This window comes from Diabrotica virgifera, chromosome 1, assembly GCF_917563875.1.
Source record: "Diabrotica virgifera virgifera chromosome 1, PGI_DIABVI_V3a".
NCBI classification, from domain to species: Eukaryota; Metazoa; Arthropoda; class Insecta; order Coleoptera; family Chrysomelidae; genus Diabrotica; species Diabrotica virgifera.
Window position 1 is genome coordinate 250438162 of NC_065443.1, and position 21201 is coordinate 250459362.

General features: G+C 32.9%; 1 protein-coding gene across 1 annotated transcript in view; it reads right to left on the minus strand.

The window, feature by feature from the left end:
- LOC114329105 (cytochrome P450 9e2-like) overlaps positions 1-18947 on the minus strand; it is a 39720-nt gene extending 20773 nt beyond the window's left edge. The window contains exons 1-3 of the mRNA XM_028278121.2: positions 18852-18947; positions 8130-8620; positions 5106-5437 (exon numbers count right to left, since the gene is read on the minus strand). Of these exons, the coding sequence (XP_028133922.2) occupies positions 5106-5437; positions 8130-8493 (696 nt within the window). The 5' untranslated portion in view covers positions 8494-8620; positions 18852-18947. The remainder of the gene's footprint in view (positions 1-5105; positions 5438-8129; positions 8621-18851) is intronic.
- Between the last annotated feature and the right edge of the window lie 2254 nt (positions 18948-21201).

Consider the following 21201-nt stretch of genomic DNA (forward strand, 5'->3'; position numbering starts at 1 on the left):
GGTCAAAGCCCAGTAAAAGAAGTCCGTCAAGGAAACATTGGCTTAAAAAGCTACATTTAGTATGGATGTTTAAAATATTTAGCTACTCTGCCCCAGGTAACATCTGAGCTGTGGATTTGACTTGCCGTCATACTTTCAACATGTAAACAAGTCAAATCCACAGCTCAGATGTTACCTGGGGCAGATTAGCTAAATATTTTAAACATCCATACTTAATGTAGCTTTTTACACCAATGTTTCCTTGACGGACTTCTTTTACTGAGCTTTGACCCACATATTTTTGTTAAATACTATCTAGGTGGTTAGCATGTACATTGCACGTAAGCACTGATGATGATTGGTAAACCAGTCGAAAACTAGTTATGTGATTTTGATATGGCCCCTTTTGAGGGTTTTTAAATATACCTTTTATACAGGATTTTACTGTTTTTTGTATTACATGGTATACAGCCAACCACAGGAAAACTTTTTCCTTGTGAATAATTAATAAAGAGGTTGAAGAACTTTATCCAGATGCCAACATCATAACAGAAATAAAGTCCATTACAGAACACTCCAATGGGCAGGACACCTCAAAAGGTATTCTGACCAAAGAACAGTAAGGCTGGTATGGGAGGAAGTCCCAACGGGAAGAAGACGCCCTCGGCTCTGGTGGCGAGATAATATAGCAGGAGACCTGAAAGCTATGGGCGTGGAGAATTGGATTGAGATTGAGAGGAGAATTGGTCAAGAGTCAAGACAGAGAACAGTGGAGGCATGTTGTCAAGTAGGCTAAATCCCACGTAAAGTTGTAACGCCACAGAGTAAGTATTATTTTATATGTTAAAAGCAGGCCTAAAAATATACAGGGTGTTTCATTAACAATTGTCCGTATCGTAACTGGAGCACAAAATACGAAGATTTAACCTAAAATACTTAAAATATTCTTCCATACCGAGATACAGAGTGTTTTATTACAAATGTTCTAAAATTATTTTAGCACATGGTTAAAGCACCTTTTAATATTTTTTGTTCAAACTTGACACACAGTTTACACATGCTAGGGTACTTTAACTAGTCTTAAAAGATAGTTTTCCGCTGTTACCAGAGGCGTGCTTTAGGGATATATACTTCATTTTCGCCCCTTTTCCCTCCTTAAAATCTACGCCACTGTCGTAATAATCATTTCAACATTTTTTTTATTAGTCGTTACTTTTTACGTAAATATCATCCGTTGTCTCAATGTGATAGAGTAAGTAGTTTTCAAGTTATTTGTGTTTTAATGTAAGGGATTCAATAAGATTTATATTTTAAAGACATAATCTTATTCAGTGTAGTAGGTATCCCGAATGAAGTACGTGCCTCCTAGTGGCGGGATACGGGCAACAATACATTGGCTTATAGGGCAGTCCTTACAGTAGGGATCCTGGCCTATACAGAAAAATGCAGGCGGGTGTGGGGTAATACTGCACTTTGGTTGCATTGGTGGTGTATTGGCTAAACGTGCAGGGCAGGGTATGGTGCTGATAGAAAAGGCATTCAGGCATCATATATCCAAACAAAATCTTTTCAGGCCATAAAAATGAAAAGACCTTTCTCCAAAGATATAAAAACTTGTACTGAAATTATGGAATCTCCTGAGGTAAAATGTACCGGAAGTAAAATGAACCTCCCTTCGGATTTCCGGGTGAGGACTATCTCAGGGGGAACACCATTGCAGGTTAGAAAAATCAGGATAGGGTCGTGGAATCTTGGTAGTCTTACAGGTAAGAGTCTGGAGTTAGTGGATGCGCTCAAACGAAGGAGAGTTCAAATTGCTTGCATTCAAGAAACTAGGTGGAAAGGTCAAAGGGCGAAAGAACTAGGTGAAGGTTACAAATTATGGTATGCAGGGAGTAGTAACACTAGAAATGGAGTTGGTATAATTGCTGATAGTGAAATGAAAGATAACGTAGTGGAAGTTGTAAGAACGAGTGATAGAATGATGTCAGTGAAATTTGTAATTGATAAAGAGGTATTGAATGTTGTGTGTGTGTGTGTGTATGCTCCTCAAACAGGTCTGGGTGAGAATGAAAGAAGAGCTTTCTATGACCAATTAGGAGACGTCCTGAGTGATATTCCGTCAGAGGAGAAAGTTATAATAGGAGGTGATTTCAATGCACATGTGGGCCAACCCAAGGCAGGATACGAAGCAATACATGGGGGATTAGGCTTTGGAACCAGAAATGAAGCTGGAGATGACATGCTTGAATTAGCAACAGCCTTTGGATACAAAAGTGGACAACATCAATCCCAAATAGACTACTTCATGATAAGGAAAGAAGACATACGTGAATGCAAGGATTGCAAGGTAATCGTTAGTGAGACAGTAAGCCAACAACATAAGCTGCTTGTTCTGGATATCGAAGTAAAAAGCGAAACTAAACAAAAATATCGGAGAGGACCACAAAAAATCAAGTGGTGGCTGCTAAAAGATGAGAAAGGAGGTCTATTCAGGAGAAGAATAGTAGAAAAATATGTTGGAACATGAAAGGAAGCCCTAATTCAATTTGGAGAAAAATGGCCAGTAGTATTAGAGAGACTGCTATTGAAATGCTTGGGAAAACGTCAGGAAAAAAGCTTGAGGATAAAGAGACTTGGTGGTGGTCAAACGAAGTACAAGGAAAAATAAAAGAGAAGAGAAAATTATATAAAAAGTGGCAAGAAACCAGATCCGACACAGATCTTCAAAACTATATGGTGGCGAAAAAGGAAGCGAAAGTAGCAGTAGCAAAAGCCAAAGCAGAAGCGTATTCAAACCTATACGATCAACTTGATACCAGGGAAGGCGAAACGAAGATATATAAAATAGCCAAACAGAGAGCAAAGAAAGCAAAAGATTTTAATCAGATTAGATGTATCCGAGATGAAAATAATAAAATACTAGTTCACGAAAGGGATGTCAAAAAGAGATGGAGAAAGTAATTTGACAGCTTATTAAATGAAGAATTTGACAGACAGCCTGTAGAGTCAACGGAGACAGTAGCAGCAATGGTTACCAAAATAACAAACGAGGAAGTGGCTCAAGCGCTTCAAAAAATAAAGGAAGGAAAAGCGGTAGGACCAGATGATATTCCTGGGGAAGTATGGAGAGCATTGGGAGAGATAGGAATAAGGTGGCTAGCAGGTCTATTTAATAGAATTATGGAAGTTGGACAAATGCCAGACGAATGGAGAAGCAGTATACTGGTACCTGTTTACAAAAACAAGGGAGATATACAACAATGTACAAACTACAGGGCTATAAAACTGCTTAGCCACACCATGAAAATATGGGAAAGAGTAATTGATAGACGGACACGCGAAGAGACCGAAATATCCGAGAATCAATTTGGCTTTATGCAGGGCAGATCAACAACATATGCAATTTTCATTATAAGGCAAAATCATGGAAAAATACAGGAGTAAAGAAACAAACGCTCATATGGTATTCATTGATCTTGAGAAAGCATATGATAGAGTTCCTCGAGAGATTCTGTGGTGGGTACTCAATAAGAAAGGAGTCCCTGGTGAATATGTAAAGATTGTGAGGGATATGTATGAAGGAGTAACGACTAGTGTTAGGACAGGTGTGGGAGAGACTGATAAATTCCATGTGAAAGTAGGATTGCACCAAGGCTCTGTGCTTAGTCCGTATTTATTCTCATTAGTTTTAGACCAGATAACAGCGAAACTGCAGGGTAACATTCCATGGTGCTTAATGTATGCTGATGATGTCGTGTTAGTAGGAAATAGTGAGAGAGACTTAGAACAAAAACTGGAACAGTGGAGGTAAGCTCTGGAGGAAAAAGGTTTAAAACTTAGTAGGACAAAAACAGAGTATTTGGAATGTTCATTTAAAGATGGAGTTACTACAAATAAAATGGTATCTTTGGATGGTGAACTGATTGTAAAAAGCAACAGTTTTAAGTACCTGGGATCGGTATTACAGAGTAATGGAGAAATAGATGGAGATGTATGCAGTAGAATTAGGGCTGGATGGATGAAGTGGAAACAAGCGAGTGGTGTGTTGTGTGACAGAAAAATTCCAATGAAGCTGAAGGGAAAATTCTATAAAACAGCCATAAGACCGGCTATGATGTACGGAACTGAATGTTGGGCAGTGAAAAAGAAAGAGGAACAACGAATGCATGTGGCGGAAATGAGAATGCTTAGATGGATGAGTGGAGTGACAAAGAAGGATAAAATTAGAAATGAGTATATTAGGGGAAGTCTAGGTGTGGCACCAATTGATGCCAAAATGAGAGAGCATAGGTTAAGATGGATTGGTCATGTTCAACGTCGAGACGTTAATCACCCAATACGAAGAATAGCTGAAGTGCAGATTCCTGGAAGGAGTAAGAGGGGAAGACCAAAGAAGACCTGGGGGGAGACGATAAGGCAGGATATGTTAGTAAAGGGGATTGACATTGATATGACCCAAGATAGAATTGTGTGGAGAAATGCAATTAGGGAAGCCGACCCCGCATAGGGATAAGGCAAAGAGAATGATGAATATTATTCAGTGTAATTTAAAGTACATACAATATTCTTATGGAATCCATTATCTTTAAACGCAAATAACTTGAAAACTACTTACTTCATCGCAATGAGACAAAAGGATAATATTTATGTAAAAAGTAACAAGGAATCAAAAAACATACTGAAATGATCATTACGACAGTGGCGTAGATTGTGAGGGTGAAAAAGGGGCGAAAATGAAGAATAGATCCCTATAGCAAGCCTATGGTTACAGCGGAAAACTATCGTTTAAGACTAGTTAAAGTACCTTAACATGTGTAAACTGTGTGTCAAGTTTGAACAAAAAATATTAGAAGGTGTTTGAACAATGAACTAAAATCATTTTAGAATATTTTTGTAATAAAACAATGTGTATCTCGGTAAGGAGGAATATTTCGTATTTTGTGCTAAGGATTCTCCAGTTACGATATGGACAATTGTTAATGAAACACCCTGTATAAATAATAAGTAAGAGAAAATATATCAAATTAGCAGAAAAGTAGGAGAATATATTTTCTCAAATTGGTCTATAAAAATGCATTTACCGTGAATAGTTTTTTCCTTTTTGCGACCTTGTAAAATCTTACCTTGGATATGCTTGGAAAAAATGTGCTAAAAAGAAATCTAAACATTCCGTTAAGACTACCAAATGTGGTGAGATTCTTTCCATTGACACAGAACTCGTTGTTCGGATTGGCCAAGGAATCCACTTCTAGCCCAAATGCTGCGGAAGCTATCACATCATTTCCGTAACTTGAACTTAGTTGTTTCATTTCCACTTGGACAACTTCTTTGTTTTGATTGAGATAAAAATTGACTAAGTTTTCAGCGTTAGCTTTCATTAAGATAAACATTCCTTTCATCTTGCTACTGGTGAAAGAGGGGCTAAGTGTGGATCTCATGTTTCTCCATTTGTTGCCTACAATATAGTAAATACACAATTATTTTTTTTGTATTGTTATTTTTACATTTGTGCTTAATTGAGTCAAATCAAAGAAACTTTCTTATTAGTTCATGCAAAGATTTATACTTTTAACCCCTTCCGGTCCAGGCCACTTTTTGAGATAGGGAGCTGTATACCAGCAAAAGTTTTTTAATGAAAATACATTTTACGATAGTTATGATGTATAATAGAAGAGATATTCACCTATGGGGCCAAAAAAATGTTTGAAGCAATTTGAATTTATATGACAATTTATAGTGTTTACCAGAATATCCACATAAGGATATTTGGGTGTAATAGTATATCCACCCTTGGATATCGATTGTACTACCAAAATATCCACATCTGGATACCATTAAAATGTATCTATTGTCTATTATTTAATTTATAAAGTCACGCTAAATAAAAATAAAACATATATAAAAAGACAGTGAACAATTAACAAACGTCGACCTTGAGCTGTTTACATTATTCTGGGAATTGTGTAAAAAAATGGCTAACCATGATATCGCCGTATGGATATCCATGTCCTACCGTGATCAAAATTAATCTACAGAGCACTACACCACTTTTACAGAGTGCAGTAATATCCCTATATGAATATCCGTATGTGGATATCGTGGTAAAGTTCGCCATACCTAAAAATATCCATACGTGGATACGATGGAGCGGAACAGGTTAAAGACGCCGTCCATGAATGGCTTTGGGCAACAATTTTTTTTAAACCCAGAAGAAACTTTTCGGTCAATAGAAATAACACGTAACCTGCTCGTAAAAAATTGGGCAACAATAATAACAAATTTGTTCATAAAATGAATTATGTTCTTTAAATCAATATCAAAATATACCCCGTCTAATATACTTACCGTTGCACGTCATCCGCGTCATAGCCCGTGACGTCACATGATACCAACACGAAATATTTAGGCGGTAGGTGTGTTCTTTGTTAGAATCATTTTGCCGAGTACACTGGAATTACAGCCACTAGAGATATTTTATTATATACTCGTAGAAATAGTATTTGAAGATTTCTATTAATGTTAACTTAAAGAAATACACAATAATATGTTTAATTTGATTTGTATAAATGGATTATAAAGCGTTTTTATGAAGCACATTTGTTCGGAGCAAAGAAATAAAATTATGATTGTTTGACATAATATATCATACTAGTGACGTCATCAATGTAAGCGTGATAACCTAATCCATGTTTTTTTTAATGAGAACAGGGGTCGTGTGCTAACTCATTTTAAAAGTTATAAATATGTATAATTCTCTATTGAGTAATATAAACAGTAACATATCTATTTATACAGGATGTCCAAAATATTTTTAATCAAATTAATTGACACAAAAAGCATAATGTACGTTATTTATTTACTTCAAAATACATTTAACTACTCTTGGAAAACAGAAAAAATATTTCTTTTACCAATAAACATTGTACTATATTGCTTTTCACTTAAATCCAATATTCAAGTTGCTACATATCTGCCTCTTGGCAGTTTGAACATTGAACTCAAGCGAAAAGCAATGTTTATTTTTTTCAAATAACCATTTTTTCTATTTTCTGACAGCAGTAAAATATATTTCGAAATAAATAAATTACATAGGTACATTTTTCTTTTTGTGTCAATTTAATTATTTAAAAAAATATTTTTTGGTCACCTTGCATAAATAGTTATGTTAACGTTTATATTAATGAATAGAAAATTGAATAACCTTTTAAATGAGCTAGCACACGAACCCTATTCTCATTTTAAAAAATCAACGATTACGTCATCACGTCCAGATGGATGGCGTCACTAGTATGATATATATGTTCGCAAATTACCTATATCTAATTTAAAAATAAAATTTTTTCAGGATTTTTCCGTAAAGATGCTGGATTATGAAATATCGATTTTATTCCTTTCATTTGAACCATACTGTATATAATAAATTCTTCTAGCGCTTTAATGCAAACTAAGGACTACTCTAATAATTTAATAGTTGACGAACTCTCAAAAACATTTGGCACGTTTGAGATGCCGACACCAAAGAAAACAATGGTGCGTTGCCCTCATGATAGTGCCCATATCGACAAAAGGCTGAGAACGATACTACGGAGACTGAAAAGTAGAATGCATAGTCGATGATTAGGCGTGCATAAACCCTTTAACAATAGAAAAATATTTTAAGATAATGTTTGCATGGATTAATACAATAATTCAATACTTACCCAAGCGTGTGCATTTCACTACAAAAACTTAAAGTAACGTCACCAGCCACCTAGACAATAAACTGCAAAATGCCTCAAATCTTGGCGTGTGCCTATTATTAATTATTGCATCAACTAGTAATCGAAGAGCATTATCAGCATTCCAAGGGACACTCACACAAAAGGATTGTAGTTCGAGATACCCATACGTTTTTAATTATAAGGGGAGATTTGAAAGCAGTGTGTGTTTAGGCAATAAAATATGTCTACGTACATGAAGGAAAAGTGGTTGTGGGGGTAAGTACACACATTCTTCCCATATAAAACTCAAGGACTAGAGCAAATGTTTACAGGTCTGTCCTAAATTTTAAATTTAAGAAAAATGATATGCTGCAATATGTAAAATATTGATCTTTATAAGGATAGTGTTAGAACTGAGGATATAAAATAAAAAAGTAAAGAACTTACCTGTTAAAGCAAATAGATTATTCGCCCACAGAGGATCGACTTCCTCCCTAGCAAAAACGCGGTGTTCATTAAAATGATCGAAATCCTTTATTACCATTTGCTTGATCAAATAAACGTCTTTAATTACCAAAGAGGGAACATTGAACTGATATAAGCCATAGTATCTTGTTCCAGGGAAGCTTTTGTAGATATTAATGGCATTTTCTGCCAATGTAACTCGACGGAAGACACCAAACCACGAAAATGTAAATGATTCGAAAAAGTCTTTCTGTACAACACCTCGTTCCCTCCAGTGGTAAAGAGGTTTTATAAAACAGTAGTAAATTAGAGTTGCAACGAGTATCCCTGCAAGGACCCAAAACATCTTGAAGGGACAAGGACCCAATAAGGATATGTTTATAGTAGTTTAAAACTACCTAATGATTTTGCAATTGTAAGTTTAGATGTGGTTTTTCTCTTTAGTAATGTTTACTTAGAGGCTTGTTTACGATCTATAACAAAACACTAGAATTATGCCTCCAATCATTGTAAAATTAATCAAAATACTTTTCTAGAGCTGATTACCTTCTTATTTGATAATAATTATTTTACATTCGATAACACAACATATAAACAAACTTTTGGCACCCCTATGGGGGCTAAATGAGTCCTATACTAGCTGCGTATATGATGCATGATTTGTTACTTAGATATGGTTATTCCTGTACTATCTTTTACACCTTGTAAATGTGTGCATAACTGCTAATATTATAGACGAATAATTGTTATTATTTATTTTTAATAGTTTTGATTCTCACATACAGTTCACAGATGAGTTAAAGGACAACCAATGTTTCATTTCTTTTTAGACACCAAATTATATCGCACAACAAATAATTCTTAGTTGATTGGTACAGTAAACCAAGTTCAGGTAGATACCTAAATTGTTGGTCTTAACATAAACACAATAAAATTTAACTTAGTAAAACAAATGCGAACTAGGATTGAACGAATTGCTGATGAGTTATTCCACCAAACTAATCAAAAATAACTATATGACCTGTTTTTACACAGTTCTTACCCTTCTGTTGTTCCAACCACCCGACAGAAGATTTTACATTTGAAGATCTCTTACAGAGAACAAAGACAGTATCGTCAGAAATCAAATAGACTTAATAGACTATATATTAGTCAAAAATAGATACAAAAATTCAATTAAAGCAGTAAAGGCATATCCCGAAGCAAATGTCAGCTCAGACAATAACCCGCTGATAGCAGTAATGCACTTGAAACTGAAAAATATTGCAAGACGTAAAAATAAACCAACATTTGATTAAAAAAAGAAACACATCAAAAAGTGATCCAACAAGTTGACTCGAATCTAACAGATGAAAGAGAAGACATACTTAAACATCAGAAGATGTCAATGAAAAGTGGAATAATATACAGAAGGCATTAATAAAGGCCGAAGAAGAAAATTTAAAGCCTGAAAAGACAAATAAAAAGCAGCAGTGGGTGACTTGGGAAATTCTAGAATTAATGGAAGAGAGGAGAAAAGCCAAAGAGTCCAAAAAGTAAAGATACCTTCCTCTTGAGTTGAGGATAAGAGCCTTAAGATACTACGTGTTCTCGACTTTGTTGTATGGAATGGAAAGGTGGACACTAAAAGTAGATAATGTAAAGAAGTTAAAAGCATTACAGATTTGGTGCTATAGAAGGATTTTGAAAATACCATGGATCCAACGAGTTACAAAGGCAAATGTGTTAAGAAGGCTACAAAAGGATTGCGAGGTCCTAAAGAACATCAAAACAAGAAAGCCGGAATATTTAGGCAACATTACCAGATGTACGAAATATAAGATATTAAGGGTCATAATTAGAGTCCGGATTTCTAAGCATAATGCTTATGGTAAATAATACAAGCAGGACTATTTTCTTTTTAAATATGAACGAAATATGCAACAATAAGTCATTTTGACACCACTTTTTTATGCATTTTTTGTTTTTTTTTTAATTTTTATGCCTTTTTTTGAATTTTTGTGCTTATTTGGTGCTTTTTTATATAATATTATTATTTTTGCATTTGTGAACAGCAGAAATGTAATTTTGATCTATGCAGTGCAATTGTGGACTGTGATCTCCCATTAAATAAATTGAAAAATGAAAGTTTTAAATAATTTTTGGAAAAGTACTATCAAAGACATGTGCCGGATAAAGGATCCCCCAAACCAACGCGAAACTTTCGCAACCGCAACCTACGCGGAATCGCGGCGAACCGATATTCACGGCGGATTATGAAGGTGTTCAGACCACTTTGCGCGGAATCCGCAACGGTCGCGGCAGAACAGCGTTCCTTTCATGAAACGCTGCATGCACGGTTTTTTCCGCTACCGTTGTAGTTTCGCGTGTTTTAAAATGGTTGTTACAGAAAAACTCATTGAAATTGTTAAACAATATCCTATAATATATGATTTAACGGACGAAGATTATAAAAATATAAGAAAAAAGGATAAAGTCTGGAATAGTATAGAGTTAGAATTAGGAGAAAATGATAAGTTTTCATTATATATTATAATATTATTATTAATTTGCTTGCTTAGAGATTACGCCCACTTAAAAATTTGGTCATTTTTGATGTCTTGTATTTCCTAAACCTGTTGGCCGATTTAAAAATACAATTTGTTCACATTTGTATGGCGAATAGTCGCGTCGGCTTTCGCGTCAATATGGGGAACCCTTGCCCGCTACCGCTCCGCCTGCGAATGTTCCGCTACAGAAAATTCGCGTCGCAAAACTTTCGCGTCGGTTTGGGGGATCCTTAAAAGTGCTCTGCGAAAAAATATGTTAAATGCGTTTAAAAGGAAACCTGAAAAAAGTAAAAACACTAGTTGGGGACAATTATACCTGGCCCTGGATTCCGTGCACTGTAGATATCTACAGTCGCCTTCTATCGATGTCACGTGTCATGAAAATATTTGAATTTTTAGCTTTAATTGAATTATTTTCTAGTTTTGCTAGGCTATACGCTAATTGATGCTGAAGTGACACTTAGTAAAACAAGAAAATATTTGAATTACAACTAAAAATTCAAATATTTTCATGACAATTGCCATCGACAGAAAGCGACTGTAGATATCTACAGTGCACGGAATCTAGGCCCAGGTTTGCTGTGGACGAGACTACGGATATCTGTGAAAGGTACGTCGGTAATGTAATCATAGGCGTACTTCACGAAGAAAACGTGACGAAGTGTTATTTAGTGTGCTCAAAAGAACTAGAAGAAGAAAATAAGAATGCAGTTCCAAGATTCGTAAATGAAGCTTTAACAAATTTTTATCTTCTCGAGGCTGTGCCCACCAACAAAACAGCATCAAATCTTAAAGTGTTTTATCCAAATCAAATTCACTGTAGGTACGTGTCTAGCACATGGCCTGAATCGCGTTGCTGAGACTAAACGGCTGCAATTTCCACTTGTTAATGAGTTGATTAAAAATGGAAAAAAAAATCATTAGAGATCCTTTAAGGGTGCAATTTTTTAGATACAGATTCCCTAACACTCCATTACTACCGGAACTAGTGTTAACTCTGTGGGGTACATGGTTAGATGCAGCTTTATACTACACCGAATATTTCGAAGATTTTAAAAGCTTCGTATTGGAACTTAAAGATACTGCTAGCAAATCGATAAAAGATTGTCAGGATGTTTTAGGTGAAACAGAATTACAAAACAATCTTGCTCAAAATGTCATTAGTTGAGTCGATCCAAAAAATAAACAGTTTTGAAAAAAATATGGAAGGTATCCCTGGAAAAATTGCTCAGATAGTATTAACAAGTCAAAAGTTAACATATTGATCCGGCAGTAGTGGCAAAGTATAGAGTATGCATTTATAACCAGTGTGGACTTTGAAATAAGCTTTTCGATATAAAAAGGTTTTGAGTGACAGGCGCCGAAATTTTACGATGATATATTTGAAATGATAGGTATATACGAAAAATGATATATTTTCCTTCATCTAAAGCGCGTGGATAAAAATTTAGTTAAAACATTTTTGTCTCAGTTATCTATTTTTTTTGTTTATTTTATTTTATTTTATTTTTAAATTTATAATAGTTATTTACTAGTTCTTAAGCTAAGCCTAGAGATAATTATACATATTTAAAAAAAATGGTTTGTCAAAATTTATATGCTTATTTTCATGCTTTTTCTGTATAATAAAATGCTTTTTTTCATAAAATCGTTATGCTTTTTAAGCGCTTTTTTGCATTTCTTTATGCTTTTAAATCCGAACTCTAGTCATAATGCAAGATAAAATTAAGGGCCGAAAATCTATAGGAAGACGAAAAATCCTGGCTGAGAAACCTAAGAGAAAAGGAACTACAAGAAGAAGACCCTACTGCAATTATAAAGCACCTATTATTTTCCATATGTCACACCAACCATTAATAATGATCATGAAGCTAACAATGATATTGTTGTCATTCCGGAAGTAGTTTCATTCATCTCCTACCATTAATTAGAGAGATTACGCCAAAGCTCACACGAATTGTAAAAAACGAGTTAAACATCAAATAGCTAGTAAACCAGTGTTAAATAATACATAATAACCTATTTTCAAAGATGAAAGATAGATCACCAAAGGAGCTATTGTCTAATGTACCTAGTTTACAGTATATTATGAACTGAAGTGGTAAACAATACATACATTGGTCAAACAACTAGATAAGTTAAAGATCGTATTACCTTTCATAAAAGTGATTGTAGATTATATCCAGACAGGTGCTCTTTAGCTACACATGTTGTGAATGAAGGATAGACTTTGAGTCTGTAAACATTTTAGCCAATGAAAAGAACTATTACAAAGGGACTTCTCTTAAAATGGCATTTATTTATCAAAATGAACAGACAACTAATTAAAGAACAGATTTTAATCAATTAAGAGAAATCTATTCGTTCCTTTTTAAAACTGATAACTTAGTAAATAATTCGGAATAGTTAAGTGGAGTAACAGCAGAGGAAAAATGAACATAGAGGAAGTCTGGGTGTGGTATCATCGATGTCAAAATGGGAGATCCAAGGTAAATCTTGTTAGTACACGTTAAATTTTTAAAATTCGAATCACACAAGACGCAGCGTAGATTAGAGAAAACGTTTTAAAAGGAATGGGAGAACAGAAAAACTTATTATATAATCCCCCTACAAAGTGGATTAATATCAATTTAGGGGATCAATAAACCTAAGGCAACCCTGCATTTTTAAAAATCATTCCAATTAGATGTAGATCTGCAAGAATGTCCAATAAGAAATATACTTTTAAACTAATGATTTGTCAACAGTGTCCAGATTTTAAGGTATAATAATTAACTTACATAGAGTGCTAGTCAAAAGTCCGTACCCCCCTCGTATCTTTTGACCGGTTATACCTGTAATAGTGAAATTTGGAGGGAGGAAATAAACAAACGTAAGCTTCTTAACTAGTCATGACAGGTGACGTAATAGTGACAGATGACGTTACAGAGTCACTGTGGCCGATAATTTTAAATGGGACCTTATGGCAAGTGATACCTCGTTTGAAGGGTATTGAAAATACCTATTCAGTCATACTAATTTTGTTTGAGTTTAATCTAATTTTGATAAACAAATGAAATAAATATTAAATTGCAGTTTCGCATTTAATTATTAAAAATTCAAAATTCCACCTATAATTGATTGTCAAACAGGTTGACGTTGACGTAAAAACTACTAGAGAATTAAAAAACGTCAACTTTTTTGACAAAAAATCCATAGGCGGACATTTGAATTTCTATTAATTAAATTCGAAACTACAATATTATATTTATTTAATTTATTCACCAAAATCAAAATCAACCTAAACCCAAAAAATTAGTATGACTGAATAGGTATTTTAAATACCTTTCAAACGAGGTATCACTTGCCATAAGGTCCTATTTAAAATTATCGGTCACAGTGGCTCTGTAACGTCATCTGTCACTATTCCGTCACCTGTCATAACTAGTTAAGAAGCTTACGTCCGTTTATTTCCTCCCTCCAAATTTCACTATTATAGGTATAACCATTCAAAAGATACGAGGGGGGTACAGACTTTTGACTAGCACTGTATAAGTAAAAAACTTCGGATTGTATACTGCCCTCCTAAGGAAAACCACCGCATCTACAGTATTTATAAAAATGAGTAAATGGACTTCAAAGAATCTGCAACTTTTAAAAGGTGCTAAAATTGTTACAACAATGCGGTTAGAAACGATTTTACTTTATATCAATAGGTCTGTAAATAAACTGTGTTTAAAAAAATCAGCAGTAATTTATCCTAATTTTATGCCTACTATGGCAGATACTGGGAAAAAAATTGTAAGTAATATTAGGAATTGCTAAGTAAAACTACAGCATCTACGGATGTTATGTATATGCGATGTTTTTTCTTAGCATAATGTTACATAAAATATAGTTAAACAACAAAATGAGTTTTTGAATAATTTATTAAATGTACATATTTAATAAAAAAAACACATTTATTATACCGATTAAACCCGAACAAACAAAATTTAAAACAAAAAAAATTAAATATACAAAGAAATTATTTTATTAATTCTTATCTTACTCAAGGTTTTGTCAAAATTTTAATCGATTTGAAGGCATTATGATTTTAAGATTTTTAATAAAGGTTTCTTTTTTATTTTTTGATACTCCACAAGGAGATGTAAATGCCTGAGGACTGGGAAGTTTTTTATTTAAAACTTTATTTTGAAGAAAAGTTATTTCAAACATACTATCGGATTTATTTGTTAACTTGTACTTTTTAGAGAAAATAATCCCCTGTTGGCAACAATTTGTTATTTTCGCCAAGTAAGGACGTTTCTCTATTTTTTTAATTTTTGTTTGTGACGCGAAATTTTCCCACTTAAAAAAATCTGTATGCTGCATTCTTTTTATTGTAACCTTTTTTAAACTTGCCTTTCCAACAGCTGTCACAAAATCATTAAAATCGTATTTTTTTTCTTTTTTTAAACAGTTCCACCTGATGGTGGAAACTATCGGCGGATATGAAGGTGTACCCTGGTTCGAAATACTTAATACAACTATCTTGAGCAGCTATAGCGTCAGAATTTACAATATGTATATACAAGGAAATGTAATAATTGTAGGTGAATTAAATTATTATGTTGTTTTACAAATTCAATGAATATGATTAAAACATCTTAAATTGTTTTAACTTATGTACCTACAAAAAAACTTTTTAAGCAAATTAAAAAAAAAGTATTTAAGCAATTTTTTTTAATCTAGACTACTTACTCTACTTGATTTTCAATATTAAAAATTTTACGTTGTTTCTTAAGACACAAACTAACACAATCGCACCATACACAAGTTGAAAAGAAAGTAAATAAATTGATAAACCGCGCCAATTACGTAGCAAAAACACCGCAATTGGGTATTGCTTAGAATAAACACAGTAACTGCAGGCTCCGACAAGTATATGCGGGGTTTTACCTAAGTAATGTTGTAGTTGCGGGGTTTTTCCTTAGTTCCACGCATGTTTTTGTAGATGCTGGGTTTAGCATGTCTTTCAGAATACACAGAGTGTTTCATTAATAATTGTCCATATAGTAACTGGAGAAACATTAGCACAAAATACGAAGATTTAACCTAAAACACTTAAATAAAATGTGGTTCTTTACTGAGTTACAGGGTGTTTTATCTTAAAATTAAAAAACTATTTTTGCTCAGCATTTTAAAACTATTCGACGTATTATTTTCATACTTGGCAGGAAGTATAGGTACTGTATAAACTACTACATTATGTCAAACAAACGTTTGTGGTTATTATCAGAGGGATACGATGGGGAAAGTGAATGGTTGACCCTTTCCAAATTCTACGCCACTGGCGGAATTGTTATTTTAGTTCAATTTTTGGATTCTCCAATACTTTCTATGAAAATAATATACTCTTCATTTGTAACGATGAAGTCATTATTTTTCGAGATATTTGAAGTTAAAAATTAAACGACACGGTTATTTTGATTAATGTATTGTGTCACTTCATTTTTATTTTCAAATATTTCGAAAACTAATCATTTTATCGTTACGAATGAAGAGTATATTATTTACATAAAAAGTATTGCAAAATCAAAAAATTACACTAAAATAGCAATTTCATCAGTGCCGTAGAATTTGGGAAGGGTCAACCAGCCACTATCCCCTGTCGTACGCCTCTGGTAGTAGCTAAAAACGTTTCTTTATCTTAATTTAGTAAGATGTACAGTACCTACACTTTCTGCCAAGTATGATAAGGATACGCCAAATAGTTTTAAAGTACTGAGTACAAATAACTTTAAAATTTTAATCATATGAATCATATCATAAATTAATTAAAATAACATGTGCCGTTTCATATTTACCTTCAAATATCTCCAAAACTAATGACTTTATCGTTACAAATGAAGAGTATATTATTTACGTAGAAGGTATTGAAGAATCTAAAAATGGCACTAAAATAGTAATTCCTCCAGTGGTGTAGGATTTGAGAAGGGTCAAACCATTCACTATCCCCTGTCGTACGCCTCTGGTAGTAGCAAGAAACGTTTGTTTATCATAATTTCATAGGGTGTCTAGTAGTCGCACTTTCTGCCAAGTATAAAAGGGATACGTCGAATAGTTTTAAAATGCTGCGCAAAAATAGTTTTTATTATTTTAGATAGAACACCCTGTAACTCGGTAAGGAACCACATTTTATTTAAGTGTTTTAGGTTAAATCTTTGTATTTTGTGCTAAGGTTTCTCCAGTTACTATATGGACAATTATTAATGAAACACCCTGTATAGTTGGGATTGTAAATACTGTACTTTTTTTAAATAATCATGTAATATAAACCCTCTAGATCAAATTTTCGCTCCTAACTCAATTTTCATAATTTTTGCATATGCGGTGTTTTTCCGCAGTAGGACGGCAGTTTAATGGTATATAATTTTTATTAAAAAACTTAAAAAAAGTCATCCAAATGGATTATAAAAACATCAGAATGTCTTCGATCTAGTCAGATCATCTTCAGTGACATTCTCAATAGTAATTGAAACTAGCCCACTAGTTGATACATAGCCTTCAAAATTACATAATAATTTCTTAAATTGTGCTATTGTAATACGACACAATGTCGATGTTAATAGATTATGATATTAGTACTCGAAAGCAGCATGGCTTCTCTGCTCGAAATAGCTGAAAGGGTAGGTACTTGTCAAGGTGAGTGACGCAGACCGAATCTGTCTGTGTCACCTTGACTAGATCGAAAACGTTCTGATGATTTTATAATCCATTTGGATGACTTTTTTAAAAAATTTAAAAAAAAATTATATACCATTGTACCAACAACCAAGTTTTTTACTTTTATGTAAGTTTTTTAACTATGGTATACAGCCAATCACTGGGATTTCCCCTTTAATTTGTATAATAATTACTTATACCAATATTGGCTTAAAATCGGCTGGGAGTGAATTCAAACATGACCTTTTTAGTCCATGTGGTGAAACCACTCCCGTCTGAAAAAATTTCTAATTCGGTTTCTTTGTGCATTCCTATTTAAAAATGTCCCCTTTAAACAAATCTGAAGGGTACCGGGCGGAATTTTTGAGCAGAAATTGTTTAAACAATTTTTTTAAACACATACAAAAGATCACCTTTTTTGCTCTGAAATATATATTTTTAGGTTTTTTGGGACATTCTAAACAAGAAAGGTATCTTGTAAATTTTCTCAAATATTGATAGTTTTCGAGTTATAGGCGATTTAAAATCTGAAAGATGCGAAAATACGCATTTTTGAGACTTAAAACCTAATATTTAAATTAGTATTTTTGAGGTTGCCAAATACTTAATTTGAAGGTTAAACATTTATCTTCAAAAATCTCCTATTTTCCCCCAAAAAATATTTTTTCTAGATTCCTTGGGATATTCTAAATAAAATAAGTTTCTTGACATTTTTCTCAAAAGTTAATGGTTTTAAAGTTATAAGCGATTTAAAATCCGAACAATGACAAAATACGCATTTTCTGATTTGAAATCGCTTATAACTTTAAAACTGTCAACTTTTGAGAAAAATGTCAAGAAACTTATTTTATTTAGAATGTCCCAAATAATCTATAAAAAATATTTTTTGGAGGCAAATAGGAGGACATGGGTTGACATTTGACATGCATATTTAACAATTAAAAAACAACGATTTACATTAAGGTAAGACGCGATCAATCTTCAGAATCTTGAAGCTGAATGTTTAGACTTCAATTCAACTCTCTGGCAACCTCAAAAATACTACAACCTCAATTACAAGATACCTTTCTTGTTTAGAATGTCCCAAAAAATCTAATAATATATATTGCAGAGCAAAAAACGTGATCTTGTGTATTTGTTTAAAACAATAATTGTTTAAACAATTTCTGCCCAAAATTCCGCCCGGCACCCTTCAGATCTGTTTAAAGGGGATATATTTGAATAGAAATCCACAAAGAAACCGAATCAGAAATTTTTCCAGACGGGGGCGGTCTCACCATATGGACTATTTACGGAGTCGGGTAATTCATATTTTGGGAGTGAACTCATGAGTGAACTCAACTCGTCCCACCCCGCTTAGGGATTAATAAATAGAGATAATAATTATGACGACGATGATATGATTTTGGACTGGCAGCTTTAAGTGATATTAAAAAAAATAATACACAAATAAATTATTTTTACTTACAATATACAGAAATTGGGGCAGGTGTACGTCTATTGATTATATAAGTTAATTTTTTTATCTTACTCTGACTAATAACGAAGTTGACTGTTGAAAATTGTTATCTTCTTTGACTAGATTAAATTATAATAAATAATAGAATTCATTAAAGTTTATTATTTGCATTAATAAAATACAGAAAAATATATACAAAGTGGGAGAAACATATAAAAAATTAGATTGAATTATGTCCATTGACCATAAAAGCAATATTTTGGCTAATATAATTACACCAGGGAAATAATGCAAAATATACCATGTTCGGGACACTTGAGCAGCCAGGTTGCAAATGGGTTTTTTGCGTACTATATAGGGTGAGGCAGATAACTGGCCTATTAGAAATATCTCGAGAACTAAAGGCAACAAAATCATGAAAATTGGACTGAAGGGGTTTTGAAGGATGATCTATTAAATGAAAATATTTTCATCTCTTTGCAACTTCCGGTTATACCGGAAGCTGCTTATAACTTCGTTTTTTTTTTTAAATAGAACACCCTGTATATTTTTACATTTTTGGATTCTCCTTAATATCTTCTTTCTTAAAATATGAGGTTTTGTAATACTATACAGGGTACTTTAAAAAATATTTACGTTTTTTTTATTAATTTCGTAGCAATATTCACACCCCGTAGAATTGTAATAGTTTGACATTAAAAACTCTGCTTACGTTCAAGTGATTTTTAATATAGTTTATTATTGTTAAGAATCATTCGTATAGCTAATTCTGAAATTTTAGTATACAGGGTTAGTCGAAACTCGAAATGAATATTTTATGAGTTTTCTTAAACGGAACACCCTGTATTTTATTATTGTAATGGATTGATGTTTCATGGTACTTTTGCTACCAATTGCTTTAATTTGTGAGTTATTGGTGATTCAAGCTAAACATTAATTGCAACAAAAAATACGTAAAATTTTATTAGGTTGGCCGTGAAAAAATTCAATCACATATAATTTTTCAAAAATAAATACCTATTAATCCAGACTGATCCTTACAATTACCAATTATGGTTTAGCTATGAAAATACCTACGTAGTTAATATTGTTGGTGCGATTAACAATTAAGCACAAATTAAAGCAGTTAGGTATAGGGAATGCTTAAGAAATAAAAAAGTACCATAAAATGTCATTTTATTACAATACTAAAATACAGGGTGTTCCATTTAAGAAAACTCAGAAAATACTCATTCCGAGTTTCGACCAACCCTGTATACTAAAATGAAAAATTTAGCTATACTAATGACTCTTAACAATAGTAGACTATATTGAAAGTCATTTGAACGTAAGTAGAGTTTTAGATGTCAAACTACTACAATTCTACAGGATGTGAATATTGCTACAAAATTAATAAAAAAAACGTAATTACCTTTTAAAATACCCTGTATAACATTACAAAACCTCATATTTTAAGAAAGGTGACATCGAAGACAATCCAAAAATGTAAAAATATACAGGGTGTCCCATTTAAAAAAAACGAAGGTATAAGCAACTTCCGGTATAACCGGAAGTAGCAAATAGATGAAAATATTTTCATTAAATAGATGACTCTTCAAAACCCCTTAATTCAAATTTTCATGATTCTGTTTCCTTTAGTTCTCGAGATATTTCTAATAGGCCCTTTATTTGCCTCACCCTCTATACCTAATACATTAGGAATACAAAAATGCCCATCACAATTCGGACTAGAATTTTAGTTATTAACAAATAAATGTCAAAAATGGCAGTTTTTTCATTTAAATCGCCACAGGTAAAAATAGCGTAATTAAATATCTTATTTATAGTATCCTTCTTTTAGTAGATGAGCAAAGGTTTCAAACGGCAGTTTTTGAATATTGGTCCGATCATTTGTTGCTTCGGAAATTTCAAAAAAAAAAACTAAAATTTCGAAAATAAAAAATGTCCTATAACTTTTGCGAAAATGACCTTAAGACTTTCAAATTGCATGAAAAGTTGATTAAAACAGTCCATACATTGCACAAAAAATTTAAAGACGATTAGTCAATTAGTTTAAATTGTATTCAATTTGTTTATCCCAAAGAGCTTTTTTTGCAATGTTATTGTTCAGAAAATTATAATGATAACCTATTTAAAAATAATCATTAAAAAGTCATTTTAATCATACCGAAAACATTTTACTAAAGAAGACTCATTTTTGGCGTTTAAACAATTTGAATAACTTTGTTAATATTGACTTTAGACTAAAACTACTTTAAGATTTAAAAAGCTGGTATTTGTACACGAATTTTCAAAAAAAAACTTTTTGCCTAAGTTATTTACGGTCAAAGTTATCCACTTTTTTTATTTAATTCACAGG